Below are 22191 nucleotides of genomic sequence, written 5' to 3' on the forward strand. Positions count from 1 at the left end.
AAAAAAATCAAAATAGGCCTTCAGGATAAAACAGAAAGATCTGTTGAAGATGACCTATTCTGGGTCAAAGCAGAGGTCCATGTAAGAGCTCAGCACCCCTTGCGCAAGTCCAACTAAAATCCACAAACGGGACGAAGTTTTGAAATTTATGAGAACCTACAAGCAGAGCATAACAAAACAAGGCGTCTTTTTAAACTTTAGAACACGGCAATATTAAGCAGCTTCTTTTTTCTTTTAACATACCTTTCGCAATGCAATTTCAATCAATCCAAATACTGGAAAAGTTTGACCTAATTTTGTTCTTGGTCCTTCAAACGTTTTCAACTGTGTAAATGGAGCCTATAAATAGGATTTCTCAATACAATTCAGAAAAAAGTAACAGTTGTCTCTCATCACTCCACTTCTATTTCCCAAATTTGAATTAGCCACAATCCAGCCAAACCCCATTGATGTCAGTGGGAACGAATTAAGGAACCAATGGGTAAAAATGTGTTCAATTGCTCCTCAATGCCTTCTTAAAAATAAAAAAACAGAACCTGGACTCAGTATAATAAATAAGTGTACATGATTTTCGTTCAAGCTGAACTCCTAGTCAGGCTCACTGCGAGGGAAAACAAAAATCCCTCAGCTCAGCACAATCAGCTGTCTTGGATTGTGACCAATGCCTGCATGCTACAAATAACAGGGAAATAAATATTCTAGTGGCAATTTCCAACTGTTTCCCTGATAGGGGCAACTCCATTGCAGGAGCAACTGAAGCTGTTGTTTGAGGCGACAAGATTACTGGGGAGGGGGGTGTCAGTGAAGCCTCAGAACCAAGTTTTGCACCAGGCTTCCGCAGACATGCTGGGCTTGTTCACACATCCCTTTAAACCATCCTTTAAAATAAGCAATCATTCAATATGAAAGAGTGTTTTGCTCCTCCTCTGCTCCTGCCGCACCAGGGAGGGAAAAAAACCAGAGGCTGGATTCGTGTTATGTGCAAATCAGTGCTTATTGTATGTTTTCCACAAGCAAATCACAATTAGGAAGCCAAGGCTGGAGGAGCAACTTGAAATGTTTGAGCAGGGCACACCAATATGCTGCTCAGTTGCCTTAAGGCATGGTTCAGAATAAATTTTAATGTGGTTTAATGGGACATGTGAACCAGCTCACCGCAAGAGGCCCTTATGTGTGTGACTCAGACCTTGCAACACCTAGGGTGGTGAAATTTGAGCTCATTTTTCTTCCTAACTCTACTTCAGTAATGTACTTGTCTATATTAAGATAGGATGGCCATGTGAATAAAGAACAGGGCTGCTGCACGTTTAACAGCTGCATGACAATATATATCTGCTAAAATTCATGTTTCTACACAACTATTAAAGGTACAACCCTACCTGCCCACAGACTGTCTCGCCAGGGTGGTACATGCCCTGGTTATCTCCCGCTTGGACTACTGCAACACACTATACGTGGGGCTATGAAGGTGACTAGGAAACTACAACTAATGCAGAATGCGGCAGCTAGACTGGTGACTGGGAGCAGCCGCTGGGACCATATAACACTGATCCTAAAGGACCTTCACTGGCTCCCATTACGTTTCCGAGCACAATGCAAAGTGTTGGTGCTGACCTTTAAAGCCCTAAATGGCCTTGGTTCGGTATACCTGAAAGAGTGTCTCCACCCACATTGTTCAGCCCGGACACTGAGGTCCTCCTCCGAGGGTCTTCTGGTGGTTCCCTCACTGCGAGAAGTGCAGTTACAGGGAACCAGGCAGAGGGCCTTCTCAGCAGTGGCACCCTCCCATCAGATGTCAAGGAAATAAAGAACTACACAACTTTTAGAAGACATCTGTAGGCAGCCATGTATCAGGAAGTTTTTTTTTAATGCTTGGTGTTTTACTATGTTTTTATATGTAGTGTAAGCCGCCCAGAGTGGCTGGGGAAGTCCAGCCAGATGGACAGGGTATAAATAATAATAATAAATTATTATTACAAGAGACTTGTCCTCTTTTTCACCTGGTCTCCCTAAATTTTAAATTCTGTATAATGTTATGTTATGTTATGTTATGTTATGTTATGTTATGTTATGTTATGTTATGTTATGTTATGTTATGTGAAAGGAAATATCTCATTCCTTCATTTGTTATTTCATTCTGTGAATATGAAGTATTTCTCATCAGCCTTTGAAATGTCTGCATCAAGTCTAGGAAACATTCTCATCCTCCAAGCCCACCAACAATCTCTCTAGACATACTACATATTACAAGAAGCCTGTCTCAGTTGGGAATTTTTCACTGGCACTGACTCCTGTCAAATTCAGGGAGTATCAGTTCTTTTACTCCCTTAAATATAATGGCCATAATCTATCAGAATCCAGAATAATTGCATTGTGTATGGATGGAGCACACCTGGGTGCTCCTGCCTGCATAGTGCCTTAACGTGACCAAAATAGAAAATTAAGAAAATTCCACAGAAACCCAAATGTTTTGGGCCTGGAAAAGTTAAGAGTAGGGCCCTTGAAATCACTGGCCTTACATTAGTTTTGCTAACTTAAGTCCTTCAATTTCAATGGGTTTACTCAGAGTTTACTTAAGGTTTACTTAAGTTGGGTGCAGCCCATTGATTAGATGTGTTCTTTTACCCTAACAACATATTCGGATCAGATGAGCGTATGTGGGGCTATGATTTGTGAGAGCAGCCCATGTGGTTGTTGCAATTTGCACAATCACAGCAATTTTCTGCTTTAGAAAAACAAAAACAAAGCACCAATCCTCTAATCTTTTCTTTAGACTCACTATCAACTACAATATTAAAAACAGAAAGACACGTGCAGTGTATTCTACACCAGTACCATAAAATAAAGGTGTTGATTTTTACTTTCTGTTGCCCTTTCATATTATAAACTCCTCCCTAGAACTATACTAGAGCTATACTCATAGCACAGATCAAAATGCTTCAGAACAAAAACAAAGCACACCTGATTTTTACATTTGATATATTATTTACCAAATACTAAAGGGATGTTAATCTTAATGAGCTTTCTCACACTGGATTCCCCTTCCTCTTCTTTGCACGGGTTTGCCCAAATGCTCATCAGCAGGAAAGACCCAATTTAAGAAGAAAATGTTTTGGCACAATCCACCACTGGGAAGTCTTTTCTTCAAGGGTCATAAAAAGAACTTAACTGAATCAGGTTAAAAGTCCATGATTCTCGACTCATAGACATCCAGTTGCCTGTGGGAAGCCTGCAAGCAGCACCTGAGTGCAGTGTTACTCTCCTCACTTGTGACTACGAGCAGCTGGTATTCAGAGACGTATTGCCACTGACAGTGGAGGTAAAGTGTGGCCATCATGGCTAGCAGCCAATGGTGGCCTTAACCTCCCGTTTAAATGAAAGAACACTGTACAATGGCACTACTAGGGCTTGTTCAACTCACATGGATTTCAATAGGGCTTGTGCAAAGGAACCTCTGGATGAATTGGGCCCTTACTATTAATTAGCTAACAAAAACAAAACAAAACAAGGAGATAACATTTCAGATTTCCAAATCGCTAACGCAAAGTTCATATAGTACTAGTAACTAACTCGAGCACAGAATGCCTTGTTGCTGCGTTGCACCTAAGGGCTTTTTCACATAGCTTCGAAGCAACTTAGGATCCAGGTGACTCAGGTCACAATCCTGTGTCCTGTTATAAAATCCCCTAGTATAAAAACCTTGGTCGAAAGGAGATTGTTCTGCTTAGTTGTCTGACATCCTAGGATTGAAGCATCTTTATAACATCCACTACCCAACATAGAAGTGCATTATGTTGCAACACAGGTATAGAGCCTTAAGATGACAGGTGGTTGTTTGTTTGTTTTTTTACCATATGCTTGAGTAGCATTAAATAAATATAAACTGAAGGATATCCCAAGTGTGTCCTTCATAATGACATTACCAAGTCAAGGACAAAGGCTCAATTCAGGTGTCATGTTAAACCATGGTTTAGTGTGACGGCAACAAACTGCAATGAGCCTCAGATTCATATGTTCCCCTCTTCTCATCCAGTATAACCACAAGAAGGCGTTCCAAAGCTTTTGCTTCCGTTCTTACTTAACCACAGTTTGTTGTGTCATCCAAACTGACACACTGTGGTTAACATTAACTAAGGTTTGCAAGAAACAAACCAACTTCATATACTGTTTCGTCTGTTTGGATGGCAACATGTGTTTAAGCAAAAAACAGGAGCAAAAAAAAGTCTCCACGCTCCTCCTTGCAGTTTGCTGGATGACAGGAAGGGAAGGTGCAGTGCACAAGTATAAGGTTCACTTGCAGAACTTGTTCTCACCCTCATGCCAAACCATGGTTTACGGCGACATCCAGGTACATTGAATAATTACACAGGTTGAGAGGGGGAAAAAACATTTTCTTTAGCATTTTCATCACCAATTTTTAAAGCTTAGTTTTGGAGAAACGTTTATAAAGAGAGACAATAAAATGAGAAAGATATTCATAATAAGAGAAAAAATATTTGCATAACCATGTTGAAGAAGGTAGAAAGGGAGAGGAATATGAACTTGGGTAGGAGGCTAGTCTTTGTGGCAATGGGGTAGGACGAGCAAGGGGCCTGCACCGCCAATGTATAAAGTTCCAATTAAAAAAAAAAAAATTAAAGGTAATGGTTTTAAAATCTAAATTTAAAAAGAAATTCAGTTGTAAAATTACAGGGACAGAAGATTTTAAAATCTAAATTTAAAAAGAAATTCAGTAGTAAAATTGCAAGGACAGAAATGCATCTAAATTCCAAAAGGGTAATTCTGGCAAATGACTCTTGTTGATATCATGTGTATCCTATCACTATTTTTAAATACCAAGATCTTTTGTTTCTAAATGCCTACCATCTAAAAATGTGTTGGAACATTTGCAGGGCCAGGGATGTACATGGATGTTTGCCATGTGATTTCCTCGCATGAGACAGGAGGTATTTATATAACTTTAACATCTGGCCGCCAGCGTTCTAATAATGGCAGATCTAGAAAGTACGAAAGTCCTTCTCTGCACTTGCCACGTCTGCCACCAGGTGTCATCATCTACTCCCAGAACAACTGATAAAAGGGAAACCATTGCAACTTCACATCTTGTGGCAAAACATGTGAGTAACCACTTCCAGCTCCCCAGGAAGAAGAAGAAGAAGAAAAAATAATACTTTGAAACGACAGTCCTGTAATAGTGCAGGCCAGTCTCAGAACTGCATGGAACATGGATGATAGGCATTATTAATACAACAAGTCGCATTTGCAGAAGCAACAATTCTAGACTATCCTTAATGCACAACAGAAATAGAGAATATAACAAGGAAATTCAAAGACTACATAGTGCAAAAGTTGTTCACCTTGATTTTTGCTGTTGTCCGGGAGAAAGGCTGCATACTGTAGGCCTTTCGAAATAAAAAACAAAAACAAAACAAAAACACATGGTCTCTGTACTGGAACCCATCTGAGGCACATAGGACTAAACATGGATATGGGGAAAGCACACTGTTACAGACAGCATCCTGACTATACAAATACCCCCCCCCCCCCACAAAAGCAAACTATATGGACTGCTTTATCTACACCCATTTACCCCTCTTCCCCTTTTTGGCCTCCTGAAAGCTTTCCCAAGCAGTTAAAATTAATTAGGAAAACACACACTCAAAGCAAGGAGAGAGCCAAAATGGTCCAGTTGCTGGCGCTGTTTGGAATTAGCAGAGGGATTGACATGCTCACCGAATAACCCCTGGGAAGAAGCAAGTGCTTGTATCACGTGACGTACAGCATCAGTGTCAACCCTTCAGAATATCCAGGAAGCGCTTTGATGTTAACGCTTTATCAGATACTTGTCTCCACACATTTCGTAAATTTAAAAAAATGCAGTTAAAAATTAAAAAAGAAGCAGCAGGGGACAATAGCACCTAGGGAGTGACTGTTAAAGTACAGTGGTACCTTGGTTTACAACTATAATCCGTCCATTTGTAAACCAAAACAGGTTGTAACTCAAGGCGCACTTTCGCCAATGGGGCCTCCCAAAAAATATTTGTTTGTAATCCAAAAAAAATGGGCTGTAATCCAAAAAAAAAAAAAGGTTGCAAACCGGGACACACACTTCCGGGTTTGACATATTTGTAATCCAATACGTATGCAAACCAAGGTACCACTGTAATCAGAAAACCCGGTGCAAATTTGTAAGATTATTTTCCTTACGTGTAGAAGAGGAGGCTCGTGGGGCCAGTGTACTAGCTAGCAGACAATGGGGAATATGATCAAAAAGCTGACTGATAAACATTGCCATTGCAGGGAGAGATCTACCCCTCAAAGAAGTAGGGTTGTTTTAACACAAAATTGCAAGTGGAAAAAGAAACCTGTAGACTATAAGGGCAAGTGTTTATGTGGTTCTGGGACTGCACTTTCAAAACAGATGAAGAACTCATTGTGATACTAACCTTTTTTATTGGTAATCCAGAGTAGTTGTGCTTTTGATGTGTGTGTGTGTGTGTGTGTGTGTGTGTGTAATAACTTTGCCACCCATGAAGCTAGTAGATAGCCCTCCAGTCATCTACTATGGCCTGGAAGATACCTGTCAACCCTCAGTCAAAGGCCAAGAGCACCAAACAACAGGTTTACTAAACCCCAGGTGGGTTCACCATACACGGCTGGCAGGCTGCATTCAGGATGTGCTGGATCATAACTCTGTATGCAATTATATAGAACCTCCCAAAGACCAAATATAAAAATAAGACATCCCGCTTAGGATTTCACACAGCTGAGGGGCACTGCCACTGCGGTTTGAGTGATTGACAGCAAAGCTACAACACTCCCAGGGATGTGCACTGGTTTTTTCGCCGGTCTGTGGATTATCCTTTAGCAACAAGTATACTTGTAGACATCCTTTCCTCTTTATTGAAGGAAGGAATATTTGGACCGAACTTTGGCTGTGAGACATCCTGTATTGCACATGAATGTGGCTTTGGTAGTGCATTATGTAAAAGCTATTATTTAAAGAAACGGGCACTCGGTGGAATAATAAATGCCTTATTTTTTGTATTTGGTCTTTTGGAAGTTCTACAGAGTTGCATACAGAGTTGTGAGAGCTGTGCTGGATCGCAAGACATGGAGGCCTGGAACAGAATAACTGGCAGTCAGGGTTACTTCGCATGTTACAAGAGTACTTCTTGTATATAACTCCTATTTTCTAAAGCCCCAAGGTGAGTGAGCTTATACACATGTGAAGCTGGATCACAGTGTACTAAGGATCAAGGATGCAAGCAAACTTTTTTTTTTTTAAATGCAGCTCATCTGCATCAGAACTCAATGAACCAATATCTGCATATCAGATATCAGATAACCAATTGAATGCATATCTGGTGCATTCAAAAACAATGCCTATGCCCAGTAAATATTTTGGACACATGAAAACTGAAAAACAAAAGATGCAAAAATGATAACCAAGAGTCTTCATTCTTTTGTACCAAGAACAGCATTTGGAAGTGGAAGGGGGCAGTGTGATGGCAGTAATTATTTTTTTAAAAAAAGAGAAAAAGAGAAAAAAAAAACCCCAGTGTTAAAGTTTCTAAATGAATGTCAGTCAGGGTGTTTATTAAACAAACTGAAGCAAATAATAATAATCAGCTTCATTAATTACAGAAGATATGCAAAGTTTGCATTTATACAACACCTTTCATCTCAGCATTCCAAATTGATTTAATTAAATTAATCTTCACTATAGCAGTGTGGTGCAAGAATAGTATTAGTGTGGAAGCTATAATGGGTGTAATCCTTAAAAAATGTGGTCCACATGTACATGGGAAGAGAAAGAATCTCACACCTTCTTAGGACCCCCACCCCCCGTTTTTAATAGAAGCATACAAGACTGTACATATTCTGCAATTCCATGCAAGCACAGAAAATCCACAGAAAATGATACTTGGGTGTACATTCCAGCATTTTGAAAATCTCAGTTCACTTTCTCCACCACCTTTTGGCTAGGAATATGGGCAATGGATAGGGACCCAGGTGGCGCTGTGGGTTAAACCACAAGAGTCTAGGGCTTGCTGATCAGAAGGTCAGCGGTTCGAATCCCTGCCACGGGGTGAGCTCCCGTTGCTCGGTCCCTGCTCCTACCCACCTAGCAGTTCGAAAGCACGTCAAAGTGCAAGTAGATAAATAGGGACCGCTCCAGCGGGAAGGTAAACGGTGTTTCCGTGCGCTGCTCTGGTTCGCCAGAAGCGGCTTTGTCATGCTGGCCACATGACCCAGAAGCTGTCTGCAGACAAACGCCCGCTCCCTTGGCCTATAGAGCGAGATGAGCGCCGCAACCCCAGAGTCGGACATGACTGGACCTGATGGTCAGGGGTACCTTTACCTTTACCTTATGGGCAATGCATGCTAAAATCAGAGGTGGGCTCAGCAGAAGTTTAAATTGTGACGGGGCAGTGTTTCAGTACCTTATAAAGCTGCAGCATAATAATTATGGCGACTGGGGAAAGATGAGGAAATTTGCTTTATTTATATATCGCCACTTCTGTATGAATTACTTTGGCAATCTTGGGGGGGGGTTGTTTTTCCTTTGGTGCAAAGTGCACACAACCCTACGTACATCATGTCTGACACAAACCTCATAGGCATTACTAACCAAGCTGAACACTTGAATCCAGCACCACAAAGTTGACATGGTATTTATGTCTTAGGCCATGTAAAATGTGTCAAGAATATTAAGGTTTCTAACTTTAAAAAGTAACAGCTGAAACAGGGACCAGCAGAAATTCTCCAAGCTAAAATGGAACGAAGGGACAAAAGGTACTTGTAAATATATACAACCATTTTGAACTGCTGTCTACACCTGAACGGCCCTGTTCTCTTTTCTCTAGATCAGTGTTCCCCAACGTGGTGCCCTCCAGCTGTTGTTGGACTCCACCTCCCATCAGCCAGAGCCAGCATGGCCAACGGTCAAGGATGATGGGAGCTGTAGTCCAACAATCTCTGGAGATCACCACGCTGGGGCAAGGTTGGCTAAATTAGCTATTCAAAATCTGTTTTTGTTTTCTAAGGCAGTGTTTCTGCTACTCTGGTATGGATATAATCCCTTAACATTTTAAATGTAGGCTTCAATAATATACAAACATTCCTGGGAGTGAGCCCCACTGAAAACAATGGAACTTATTCCCAAGTAAACAGGCATTGGATTGTATTATCATTAAGCGATTATCCTTGTCGCATGAGGTTACCGGCATTCTACTATTCTTCAAGGAACTGGTTTGTAAATGCCTTCATTCAGCATTGTAACCTTACTTCTGAGTCCAGCCAATCTTTTCCCAGGGTCCTGGTAAACTGACTGAAACTGTACAAGTAAATGTAAATTAAGTTTTAAATAAGCATATATTTTAGAAAGTTCTGATTGGGTCAGGCTATACTGTTGCATTATTCCAAGTGATTTGTAAACATTTTTCATCTAATGAATGTAACAACTCATCAATACACCACAGATAAAAGCACCCAACTTTTATGACCCAAATGCTGTAAATCTGATAGGGAAGGAAGCTTGGGGTTGGTCTCTGTGGCGATTGACAAGCCAACCTGGGGGCACCTAAAGGGTTCTGATGCCACTCACCCAACCAGAGGTCATGGGCTCTCCTAATCCTCAGGACTTTAAAGGACAAAAACTGGCCACCCCATCCTACCCCTATACCCAGTGAGCCTCCTAAACTCTTGCATAGTAGCTCCTCTGACGGCATTCATCCAGGACCCTTCTGCAAAAAGAACATAAGAACAGCCATTCTTGGTCATACCCATGCCAACTGCAACCAGCATTAGGTGCTTCAAATATAACCTACCAGAACAGGGCAATTAAAGAGCAAACATCTATTCCTAGACATACTGGTGAAAAATCTCCCCCTCCCCGCTTTTGTGTCATATTTTAAGACTTATACCCTATGGCCTGGATCCGTTGAACCGACACGACAAGTTCTGTGTGCTCTGGGATTAGGTTTCCTAAAGAGCAGCTCCCCTCCTTTGAAACTGGGGAAAGTGTATTCAAAAGGAGCTTGTGACATGGTATGTTGTTGAGGGGGGCAGAAATTAAGGTTAGAATTTTCAGACTAAAGAAGGTGTTTTGACCCTGGCCTACTTCCATTCCTTAAAATTAATAAATGACTAAAAAATAGTAACATAAGATGAATCTGCTGGATCAGGCCAATGGTTCATCTAGTCTACCATCCTGTCCTCACTGTGGCCAACCACATGCCTATGGGGAGCCCAAAAGCAGAACTTGAGCAGAATAGCAGTCTCCCAGTATGTATGTATGTATGTACATTATCTATACACATTGGGTTGTATCCAGTGCTAGTCCTACTCAGGGTAGACCCACTGAAGTTAACGGGCATGACTAACTTAGTTCCACTTATTTCAATGAGCCTACTCTGAGTAGGATTAGCATTGGCTAAAACCCATTACAGTTGTACCTCGGAAGTCAAACGCCAACGTCTTGGCTCCTGAACGCCACAAACCTGGAAGTGAGTGTTCCGGTTTGCAAACGTTCTTTGGAACCTGAACATCCAATGCAGCTTCCAATTGTCTTCAGGAGCTTCCTGCAGCCAATCGGAAGCCGCGCCTTGGTTTCTCAACCTTTTGGAAGTCGAACGGACTTCCGGAATGGATTCTGTTCAACTTCTGAGGTACGACTGTATATTGTTTTTTGTAAAATAAAATAAAACTTCTTTCATTCACCTACGAGGCTCTCATCTGGGAAATAATTACAGTAGTTTGGTCCTAAAACAGTGGTTCCCAAACTTTCCCCTCCATGGTCCACATGAAAACTGCGAGTGATCTGTCTTCCCAGACCACTTAATGATTTTTTTTTTCTGTTTGTTGAAACAATTGTAAGTTTATTTTATCGTTTTTTTATTGTTTGCTCATTGTATACTTTTGTATTACAATTTGAGCTCAGTGGAATTCAAATTACAATACAACATAATAAATAAATGAAGCCATAAAAATACAATGAGAAACCAGCAGGATTTTTTTTTTAACGTGACGAATGTGCCATCTTCAATCACAAATTCTCACACAGCACTTCGATGAAGCTTGTGGACCACTAGCAGCACACGGGCCACAGTTTGGAAACCCCTGTTCTAAAACATTCTTTGCTGGAAACCAAAACGCTTATAGCTACATGAGACTGCGGAAGGGCAATAACTTTCTATGCAGTAAGTAAAAAAAGCAAGCTGTCCTGAGGCCCCACCCGCGCACAAGCTGCAAGGACGCACTGCAAATAGCAAGATTGCAAGTCAACGTACCAGGAAATGCAACGTAAAGCCTTGTGGGAAATATACTCACAATCTCATCTCCAGGCAGCCAGTATCCTTCTTGCTCAATACCAGCTTTAGATCCCTTACATCCCACTGTCAAGGTCTCAACAACTAGGCCGTCCTTCACTGCTAAACTAAGCTGGCGTGTGGTCTCTTTGGGGTGCATACCATGAACACGAGACATATACCTGCAAAGAGAGCAGAAAACAAGTTCTTACAAAAGCATCTTACTTAATGTTTGCATCTACTTTCTGATACGGAGGTGTCTACTCAAACATCCCGAAACACGTTTTAGCTTTTTCCACCCATTATTTCTGCATTTCTTAACACTTTCATACTCTGTGTACGCTGTTATCATACATACCGAGGAAGTCCATAATTTTTAGGACTCCTGATTTAGAAAACTCTATTTACAATTAACTTAAAAACATTTAAGCCTCCATCAGAAGTTAACTACTGTTGCTGGAAACAGCCTACAGCTCCTGGCGTGGTAGGATCTCTTCCTGCAAGAGAGCTTGGTCTTGCTTTTAAGGAAAGGAAAGAACAGTCACATTGCTGTGGAAAGGGAAAGGGCAGAAGTCTTCCTTTTCAACTGGCCATTACCCACCAGGGCTAAGAGAAGGCAATAATGAGCTTTCACCTCCTATACCCACCCAGCACTCCATTTGAGACTGAAGATCTACAAACAAACAAAAACCTGCCAATGATGTCAATTAGCATAACGACTTTCATTCAAGCCGATGTGCTGAGGGAAAGCTGCCTAACCCTTTTTTGAGGGGGGGGGGATGACTATTGGGGAGAATGCAAAGGAAACCTTCGGCTCATCATGGGCTGGCCAGCAATTTGGGAGCATGAATGGAAAAGCATCAAAGCAGAATCAAAGCTTGACAAATCCCTGGTAACACGTGGTAAATGTATCATGGGAACTGGCAGAAAAGAAAAATATCCAAGTCTAGTATTATTGTCACAGGAACATACGCACAGTGGCTTGCAGTTTTAGATAATTGGAGAGCTGCCCCCATTACATTCCTCTAAAAACAGAGGACTGGGGTGAGGGGTCCTGTTGTTTACTCTGATTTGCTAATTCCTCATTGCAGCCTCTTCTTACTCTAGTCTTGTACTGATGCCTGATTACCGTCTTCCAAAGCAACTACTCTATTCCCAATTTAAGAATGGAAAGCGAAATGTCAGCAGACAACAAAAGAGGTTTAAAGACGCTCTCAAGGAAAATCTATTTTTAAAAATGCAGTATAAGCACCTATCATTGGGAAATACTGGCCCGCGAGCACTCCGATTGGGGAATAGCCTCTACCAAAGGCATCTTGGACTTTGAAGAAGCACAAACTCCGGTCAAAAGGGAGAAATGAGCTAAGAGGAAGGCACATTTAGCAAATCAACTACTGCCCAGAAACCTGTATTCCCACTGTGGAAGGACGTGGGGATCCAGAATTGGCCTCCACAGTCACTTACAGACACATTGTTAAGACCATATTCATGGAATTCAATTTTACTTCGCTATGCATGATCACCAAAGAAGATGAGTCTTGGACAATTTGATTGCATGTAGAAATGAAATCAATAATATCTTCTTTTAACTGAATGTCAAGACAATGCTAAATGAGAGAACCTGCTTCTGCTTCTTTCTTTTAAAGGGCTATCCCCCGCACTATTAAGAACAAAAGGACCTTTCTGAATGGCTGACAATATCACAAGGGAATTAACAAAACAAAACAAAGCCTACTGTGCTTGAGTTTACCAGGGAGGAAGCAATGGAAAGCTGAAATGGAGATGAATTGAATTTGGAAATCCATGATTCCAAGTCTTAGAATTTTAGTGCATGTATTGTCATGTATAGCCAACAAAGCAGGTATAAAAGCACTAATTTAGTATAGATAACAATGCAATTTTTATTTTATTTTGGTGTTGTTTGTTTGTTTGTTTGTTTTAAAAACCTTACAGGTGTTCTATTTCCCGCCAGAGAAGCAACAGTGCAGAAGAAGAAATAATAATTCCAAAAGTATACAGACAGAATAAAATACGATGGCAGGCAAGTGCTACCGAAGAAAACAGCGTAAAACACCAGTACAGTTTTGTTTTTAGAAAAGGAAAGTAACCTTTCAGGAGACTCTGAAGTGGTGGTGTAATTTAGCATGAGAAAGCGTCCAGTTGCTCTCCTGGTACTCAGAAAAGAAAGTAAAATTGTGCTGGCTCCAACCCCTGGCCTTAAGCAACAGAGACCTGTCAGCCAATGGAATGGAGCCAGAAGGCTGTCTGCTTATGCCGAAGTTCTAGAACTTTCTGCATGTCCGCCATTTTTTAGTCGCCCTCCTCTGCTGCCTCTCTCATTGAGTGATTGCAAAGAGGCCATGGAAGAGGGGGAGCAGAAATCTTAAAAGACGCTGGCTAGAGTGACAGTTCTGGATATTATCAAAGTAAAGCAGGGAGAAAATTCCTGCACAAGTTAGTGAGTAACACAGGGAGTTGGCTTCTGCTGCTAATGGGGCACAAGGAACCATCTTGCACAACAGGCAGAGATAAAGCAACCCCTTGGTAGTTGTTCTCTTGAAAGATCTGATTATCTTTACCTTGGAGGAAGGGAGCTGAGGCAACTTATTTGCGTTCAGCCTCTGGTCAACAGATTGGGAAGCATTTTACACTCCTTAGGCTGTTTTCCAGTCAGGCGGGAGGAGGAAAGCAAATATGTTTGCAGATGGGTAAGTACATGGCACAGAGACAAAGTTAATTCCCCTAAGACACCGAACCAGCCTTTAAGCAGCCAGGAGGCTGAAACAACCCGTCTGCACTGCAACTTCTCAGGCAGGGGAAGTTAATGCTAATCTCCACTAGCTAAAATAAAGACCTGTCTGCTGAAATAAAGAGGTTCTTCCTGATAATCTGCTTGTTAGATTCCTGATCTGGCCAGATGAGGCTGTCTGGCCACAGGGCACAGAAGGGAGAGAGAGAGGGGGAGAGGGAGAGGGGAAGAAACTTAGGTCACAGCTCAGCAGACTGGTATTTATAGCTCAGGCTTCTCGGGATTTACTCATCTACAAACAGAGAATACAAAACCCATTTACGGTAGATTACTACAAGGTTGTGCAGCAGGAATCCTAAAAGCTACGATATAAACAAGCAACTCCACCTATTCCTTTTGGTTTAAATAACGCCTAACTCATTCAGTTTCTTACCAATAAGGGGGGGAGGGGCCCCTCAAGTTTCAAAACTATTAAAAATGCAAACTCATTTGAATTATGAGTAATGCCAACCTGTCAAGAAGATCTGTATAAATATGAATGCTGAAGGTGCCAGCTATTGTTTTTACCATTTAAAGTTCATTATGCATATGGCTATATTATTTATTGATTGCATTTTTATACGGCAGAATACAAAATGAATAAAACAATTGAGACGTATGTCTCTGACACTCCCCAAAATAGTCTCATCTCGCTGAACCTCACCACAATCCTCTTGTGGTGTCACTTTTATTCCCATTACACAAAAAGAGGAAGCGAAGCTGAAATCCTTTTGAACATTTGGGGGGCGGGGGACTCTGCACTTTCAGTGAACTCATGCAGGGCAGAAGGTAAGATCTCACTCTCACTGCCTGCATGTTGAATCATACACTTGGTGCATGCAATAGGAACTTTGCAGATATGCAACATACCACACAGAGTGGAGCTACATTCACTGAATGTACAAGGCCTCCTCACCTCATTAATATCTCTAAGAGGATTTAAAGGTAAAGGTAAAGGGACCAGCCGTGGACGACTCTGGGGTTGCGGCGCTCTTCTCACTCTATAGGCTGAGGGAGCCGGCGTTTGTCCTCAGACAGCTTCCGGGTCATGCGGCCAGCATGACTAAGCCAGAGCAGCGCACAGAAACGCCATTTACCTTCCCGCCGGAGCGGTACCTATTTATCTACTTGCCCTTTGACGTGCTTTCAAACTGCTAGGTTCGCAGGAGATTGTTGTTGTTGTTGTTGTTCAGTCGTTCAGTCGTGTCCGACTCTTCGTGACCCCATGGACCAGAGCACGCCAGGCACGCCTATCCTTCACTGCCTCTCGCAGTTTGGCCAAACTCATGTTAGTAGCTTCGAGAACACTGTCCAACCATCTCATCTTCTGTCGTGCCCTTCTCCTTGTGACCTCCATCTTTCCCAACATCAGGGTCTTTTCTAGGGAGTCTTCTCTTCTCATGAGGTGGCCAAAGTACTGGAGCCTCAACTTCAGGATCTGTCCTTCTAGTGAGCATTCAGGGCTGATTTCTTTGAGAATGGATAGGTTTGATCTTCTTGCAGTCCATGGGACTCTCAAGAGTCTCCTCCAGCACCATAATTCAAAAGCATCAATTCTTTGGCGATCAGCCGAAGAATTGGCAGGAGATAGGACAGAGCAATGAGAGCTCATTCCGTTGCGGGGATTCGAACCACTGACCTTCTAATCGGCGTCCCTAACCTAAGAGGCTTTAGTGACTTGCTATCCAAGGGCATCAATTCAGACTCACAATGGGAGCTGACATCTGAATCCACTGGTTTTCAGGTTACAGGAAAAATGTGCCCCCCCCCCAAGAAACTTATATCTGCAAAATAACATCAAAACAAGTCCTTTCAAAATGTACAAACTGCATGATGGGAAGGTACACACAGAGTGCTGCTCTGGAAATATTATACTTTTTTTGCTACTATTTTGTTTGCATTGGTGGAAATTTTTATTTATTTACTGCAGTTTTTTATACAGCTCACCTTTCAGGATATGAATCCTACCAAGGTGGTTTTTACAAGCAATTTTTTCAATTACGCATTTTAAAAACTACAACAACGGTATTAAATATAAAAGGCAAGCTTTCAAACTTGTACAAACAAAGACTTCTCTAGCCTTAGAAGCTTGAATTCTATTTCAGGCAAAAGAAAAAAACGTTCAACTGTAATTCATCCGGTTTCCTCTTACACTTAAAAAACACAAGGGACCATCCCAGTCCAGTCACTATCGTATAGTTAAACAGTTCACATGCCTAAAATCAGCTGGGCTACGATCACACAGTTCCCGTGTTCGTGTGCCACGTTAAACCACAGTTAACGTTTAATTATTGTTAATGAAAATGAGCGGCGGGTTGGTGTGCCTTGATCCAAAGTCCTTGCTTCGCTACTGCTATTGTGTTGTCTGAGGCACCCTTGAGGTTTGCTTGTTTCCCATGAGCAAACCATGAGTGGTAAGCCAAGAACAAGCCTCGTCTACCACACAATGTTAAGAGAGAAACATGCCAAGAGCTCTGGGTCTGGGCAACACGGCAAGTCTAGGCTCGCGGTTCGCTGCAGGCAAGGGTACTTTTGGAAAGTGTGCCCTACCGTTCTGTTCACTCAAGTGAAACAATCGTTAAAAATTAACCATGGTTTAACATGACACGAGAGCCTACGCCACTGCGTGGAATCCTTAAAAATATCTAATTTACTTAAACATACAAGGCTTCATATGCATGGCCTTGGACAGAGAGATGCACAGCAGATGGAATTACATTGAAATCTGCCTGACATTTCCGCAGAAGCTGTTGACAGACCTAAGAGGTGATCCTGTTTGTTCACGCTTTAAATACCTCAGGCAACATGCAACCTCATATAATGCTCATTATCTGGTCAGTTCTGTCAGAAGTAATGATTTTAATGCAGATAAGGCTGGCTTGTTCCAGCAATTAAATTCACTGTACATTCACACTCAAACATGCCATTAACTTACAGCTCAGGCGGTTAGACTGAATATCCCACCTACACAAGCCACGAAAGCAGTTGTGCCACTGAACTCCCCATTATTTTCCATTATTCGGAGCAGCTGCTTCTTACAGATCCTTCATTTCTCTTATTTTGCCACACTACAGAAATGGGGACCAGGCACGTGGAACAGTTGTAGCACCTAGAATTTCTGTCGTTTACTCAAAATGCTTCTGTTCTTGCAGGCTTTTGGCCTGCTGGACTGAAAGTTTATTGACTGCCTAATTGATTTAAAGTATTTATATTCCACTCCTCATAATGTACTGGTGTGTGTGTGTGTGTGTGTATGTATCCCAGATAAGTTACAATGTAACTTAAAACAAAATAATAGCATATATATATATATATATATATATATGTGCAATAAATAAACATAAAAAATGCAATAACTGATACATAAATAATAAACATAACTAGCACAATACTACACTTAAAGTGTCAATTAAAACAGCAAAGCAAAAACGTCAATTTCAGTATTTTGAAATATAGCATCCTAGCAACATAATTTTATATGGACGAACCAATTTAAATGCATGAAAGAACAAAAAATTATTTACTTATGGTGGAAATGTAACAAAGTGCAAGAATTCTGGACTACGGTAAAGCAAGTAGCAGGTTGAGTTTTCCAACACCTTTGGACCCCATCCTTTGCTTACTGAATTACGTGGAAGTAAACCCTGCAGCAGTAGCAAAGGTGAGACGATCCTTGGGCAAAGTAGCTTGTAAACTGGGCCTAGAGACAGTAATTCCCCAAGCAGCTGTTCCATAAAAGCTGGAGAAGCTTTCGTGAGATTACTACAAAATTAAATGTTTGGGGATGATAGTTATGGCAGCCGTGCAAATGAGAATAAACTATACATGTACAGACAAAATAGGTGCACATTTTAATTTACAATAAAAAACAGTGTTACAAGAACAGAAAGCCAGTGTTTCCTGTGCCAAAAGCAACAAGCCACAAGAATATCAATTTCATGCAGCTCACCTTAATGGTGAAGGAATGAACAGTATGAATAGGGGGTTTGTTTTTTAAAAACGCCAGAAGAAAAGACAGCATTTTATTTTTGCCTCTGTAAATGAAAGGGCTTTTGATCGCTTTAAAGCTGATTTCAACAAGGGGCTTCCCTTAACATCCTAACTGCTAATTTATTCTTGCTATCATCCTCAAGGAAAAATATGCAATTTTTACTCTGCCAGCTCACCCTCTGGGTTTTATTTGTCATGGAGTTGAATGGTCAATAGATAGATATGGCATGCAGTCTGCTGCCCATTATTGGGCGACTACTCAGGTCTCTTGGGAGTAATAATTTCTCACCCCTGAGACACACCTTTAGTCAATGGTACAAAACCAAAACAGTTTTTAAACACTGGACTGGATCAGGTATCACACCAAGGCACAATTCGCATGACAACAGCAACTCACAATGAACCTTGAGCAATGCATGCTTACTCTTGCATGAGCCTATGAAGAAGAGTTTGACAGCTTTTCATTCCAGGTTAGATTAACCATAGCTTGGTGTGTTGTCCAAACTGAAATGCTGTGGTGAAGGTTAACCATGGTTTATTTGAAACTAGCAAACTTCAAATAATGGATTGTGAAGCTGGCTTGTTTAAACAAACCTTAGTCAACGTGAGCCATAGTTTAGGGTTCAGGCAGTGTGCTAACTATAATTAATGCCTTCTTCAAAGCTGAGTTTACTTGCTCTACAGATCATAAACATAAAATTTATCAGAGACCGGAAATGAAAGTTTCAATCTCCCTTTTCACTGTTATACTGGAAGAACGGGAGACTGTGGGAACCTGAGCCTTCCTGAGGATTATTCTCATCAAGCTAAACTTTAGTATGACATCTGAATGCAGCCACTCTTATTACTGTATAGATAAGCTTCCCATGAATTCAGCTCTCCTTTCCTGCCTACCAAAATGATGTGTTGTCTCAATTAGTTCCTGCTTTCCTCTCAATTAGTGACTGTTTTGGTTTGTCTGTTTTAGATCCACCAGTATTTAGGATCAAATCTCGTGATCTCAGAGGTGCCATTCAAACAAAAGATGCAGACCCTTTCACTGGAACTTTTAAGAACAACACATTTGGGAATATGTAAGCCAAGATGACAAAAAAGCACAATCCACCAACCAATTTTACAGTGCAAACCCCCCTGAAATGGGACATGCAAGTTTCAAGGCTAATGAAATCTATGCAGTACAGAAACAAGACAGCAAATATATTGAGACATATCCAACTAACATGTCCCGCCAATGCAAACATTTACGCTTGTGCAACAGAATCCCTCGTCTTCTTCCCCCGACCCTCCCCAAATCTTATCCAGAAAGTTGGGGAACCCTACATCAGAGGTGGGGCGTGCAGGGTGGAAATTTTCCATGTGCAAGCATAAATCCTTGAGCTGATGGGGCACGCTAATTGGATATGGCTCATCATTCCACCCTCCCTCCCTCTGGTAGCTGGATGGAACGCAACCATCATTTAGAGGACTCTATGGTCTAAACCACTGAGCCTAGGGCTTGCCAATCGGAAGGTCGGCGGTTCGAATCCCAGTGATGGGGTGAGCTCCCATTGCTCGGTCCCTGCTCCTGCCAACCTAGCAGTTCGAAAGCACGTCAAAGTGCAAGTAGCTAAATAGGTACTGCTCCGGCAGGAAGGTAAACGGCGTTTCTGTGTGCTGCTCTGGTTTCGCCAGAAGCAGCTTAGTCATGCTGGCCACATGACCTGGAAAAACTATCTGTGGACAAACGCCGGCTCCCTTGGCCAGTAAAGCGAGATAAGTGCCGCAACCCCAAAGTCATTTGCAACTGGACTTAACTGTCAGGGGTCCTTTACCTTTACCTTTACATAGACAAAACTATGAAAAGATGCCAGCCAAATGCAATATGAAAATGGGAAATCGATTTTATGACAAAATCAACCAGGTTTATTTATTATTTATCAAAATATTTATATACCGTTATGTTATAAAACTGTATCAAAGAGGCTTACAGCAATAAAACATAAAACCATACAATAAAAACTATTTTAAAAAGTCAAAAGCAGACACCAAATTGTTACATTTCAGCAAAAAAACAAAAAAAAAAAAAAAACAATGTAGCTTATCTAAACCTGAATGCAAGGTTAATGATAAATTCAAGTGTAGTCTTTCCTTAATGGTGGTAATGGCTTATTATTTTTTGTTTATGTTAGTATTAATCTGTTATGACATGAAGTATGCTAGGGGGATTTGGATTTTCATCAAGGTCAACCACATTAGGAAATGAAAGACAGTAAAAAAAAAAAAGGTTTCTGAAGTCGAACAAGACATACCCTGTAAATAAGAACATTTACACATATCAGCAAATCAGCCCCAAACTGGCCTGCTGTTGCATTTTCTGCACTTATTATACAATATGCAAAATTAAAGTACTGGTTAGAAATTCAAATAATGCAATAGCATCATTCACTAACCATCTCCCTGCTCCATCCCTGTAAAACTTGTTTCCTCAACTTTCAAATGGCCTTTCTTAAATGGCGCTTTCACATTTTGTGAGATCTCTCGCAAACTGCTATTTTGTTCCCATCTCATTACAGTGGTACCTCACAAAACAAAAAACTCGCTAGACGAAAGGGTTTCGCGGTTTTTTAGGTGACTCGCAAGACGAATTTTTCTATGGTCGTGCTTCGCAAGATGAAATTGTCGCAATACGAAACGACCCGCGAAACGAATTGATTTCATCTTGCCAGGCATCACTGTACATTGCTTCCCTCGGCCTATCTATTTGTCCTACTTAATACTCAGACTTGCTGAATCAGCATTCCTGCAAAAATGTTCCTCCGCAAGGCAGACACTCTCCTCCTCCAAAGGAAAAGCCCCAACAGTAACCAGAAAGAACCAGGTGTATAGTGCAGTCTGTAATCTAGCAGCCGGTAAAATTCATTTTTTAAATAAATTAAGCTGGGTATTATTATTTTTTAACCCCATTCAATCTAGTGTGATGTACCCAGTAGCGATGCTCAGTTTAGAACTCTCCAGAAATCCTAACTCAACTTACCTGGGAGTAAGTCCCCAAACTGAATTCAGTGGGACTTACTTCTGGTTACGACTGTGCGGCAAACCGAGAAGTCATCAGGTTTATATACATTTTCTGCAATTACAGCACTCAGTGGTTCAACCCCCCAATAAATCCATTAAGAATAATAATATCATCACATCCCTGACATGCCATAACAATCACGTTATTCAGAACAGAACAATTCACTGTTATTAAGAACACAGCCAATTCAAAAAACCAACACAGTAATACTCAGTTCCTATACCATCAGTACGCACTGCTCTGTCTTCCGCTTCATTAGCCGGTCAAATGAGTAGTAGGGTAGATTTTGCTACCCTTGGACAGATTAATATGTTTGCTGTTCTCTGCAGAAACTACCAGCTCCTGCTGTGCAGGAACAAGGTAGGCTCTGTGTTGAAAGTTTGCACGCTTCTCAGATTTGAGGGAGCTTGTAGAGGCAGGCTCTTGGGTGGTATGCGAGTCACGCTGCAAATAAGGTTATTTGAGGAGGGGGGAGTTGGAACAGCAAGAGGACAAGATGCTCATGGAGAGAAGATAGAGAGACCCTTGAGAGCCAAAACTCTTCTACCTGGTGCAGCTAAGCAGCCTTCTCAAGCCTGGGACCAACACGACAGCTGCCAATCATTGCATCTGCTTCACTGCCATACAGCAACCATGTACCGGTAACGTTATTTGTTATTTGTACTAGCCTTTGGGAGTTCCATTTTAAGATATTTTAATTGTTTTATTGCTTGTATGTTTACTGCCCTTGGATCCTTAGGGAGGAGGGGCAGGAAATAAGATGAATTTAAGAAATGAAGTATCTAAACAAGATGGCTGTAGATTATTACTTCAAATTTCTGCTAGTGTAGTTAGCTGTGAGGAAAACACCCTATCTAGGATTTTAAGACTTCTCTTAACCTAAAGAGGAAAAGCAGGACAAACTATTTAACATACAAGAATATGAACAAGGTGGTCCTTTGCGCTAAAGTCAGTGTTGATCAACAAGCAATGCCCAAAAGGTTGCTGTAAAACCCATTTGAAAGTGGAATAAGGTTTTTGCTCACCAGGGAGCCTTCACCTCCCGC

At 41.3% G+C, this 22191-nt stretch overlaps 1 protein-coding gene across 10 annotated transcripts in view; it reads right to left on the reverse strand.

Moving 5' to 3' along the window:
• ZMYND11 (zinc finger MYND-type containing 11) overlaps nucleotides 1-22191 on the reverse strand; it is a 104053-nt gene that overhangs the window by 24867 nt on the left and 56995 nt on the right. For 5 of the 10 annotated variants that reach the window (XM_033166199.1, XM_033166204.1, XM_033166198.1 and 2 more), the window contains 2 exons: nucleotides 11335-11494; nucleotides 5358-5402 (listed from right to left, as the gene is read on the reverse strand). In XM_033166199.1, the coding sequence (XP_033022090.1) occupies nucleotides 5358-5402; nucleotides 11335-11494 (205 nt within the window). The remainder of the gene's footprint in view (nucleotides 1-5357; nucleotides 5403-11334; nucleotides 11495-22191) is intronic. The other 5 variants (XM_033166200.1, XM_033166206.1, XM_033166205.1 and 2 more) reach the window with 1 other exon arrangement.

This window comes from Lacerta agilis, chromosome 12 (genome assembly GCF_009819535.1).
Source record: "Lacerta agilis isolate rLacAgi1 chromosome 12, rLacAgi1.pri, whole genome shotgun sequence".
Classification (NCBI taxonomy): domain Eukaryota; kingdom Metazoa; phylum Chordata; class Lepidosauria; order Squamata; family Lacertidae; genus Lacerta; species Lacerta agilis.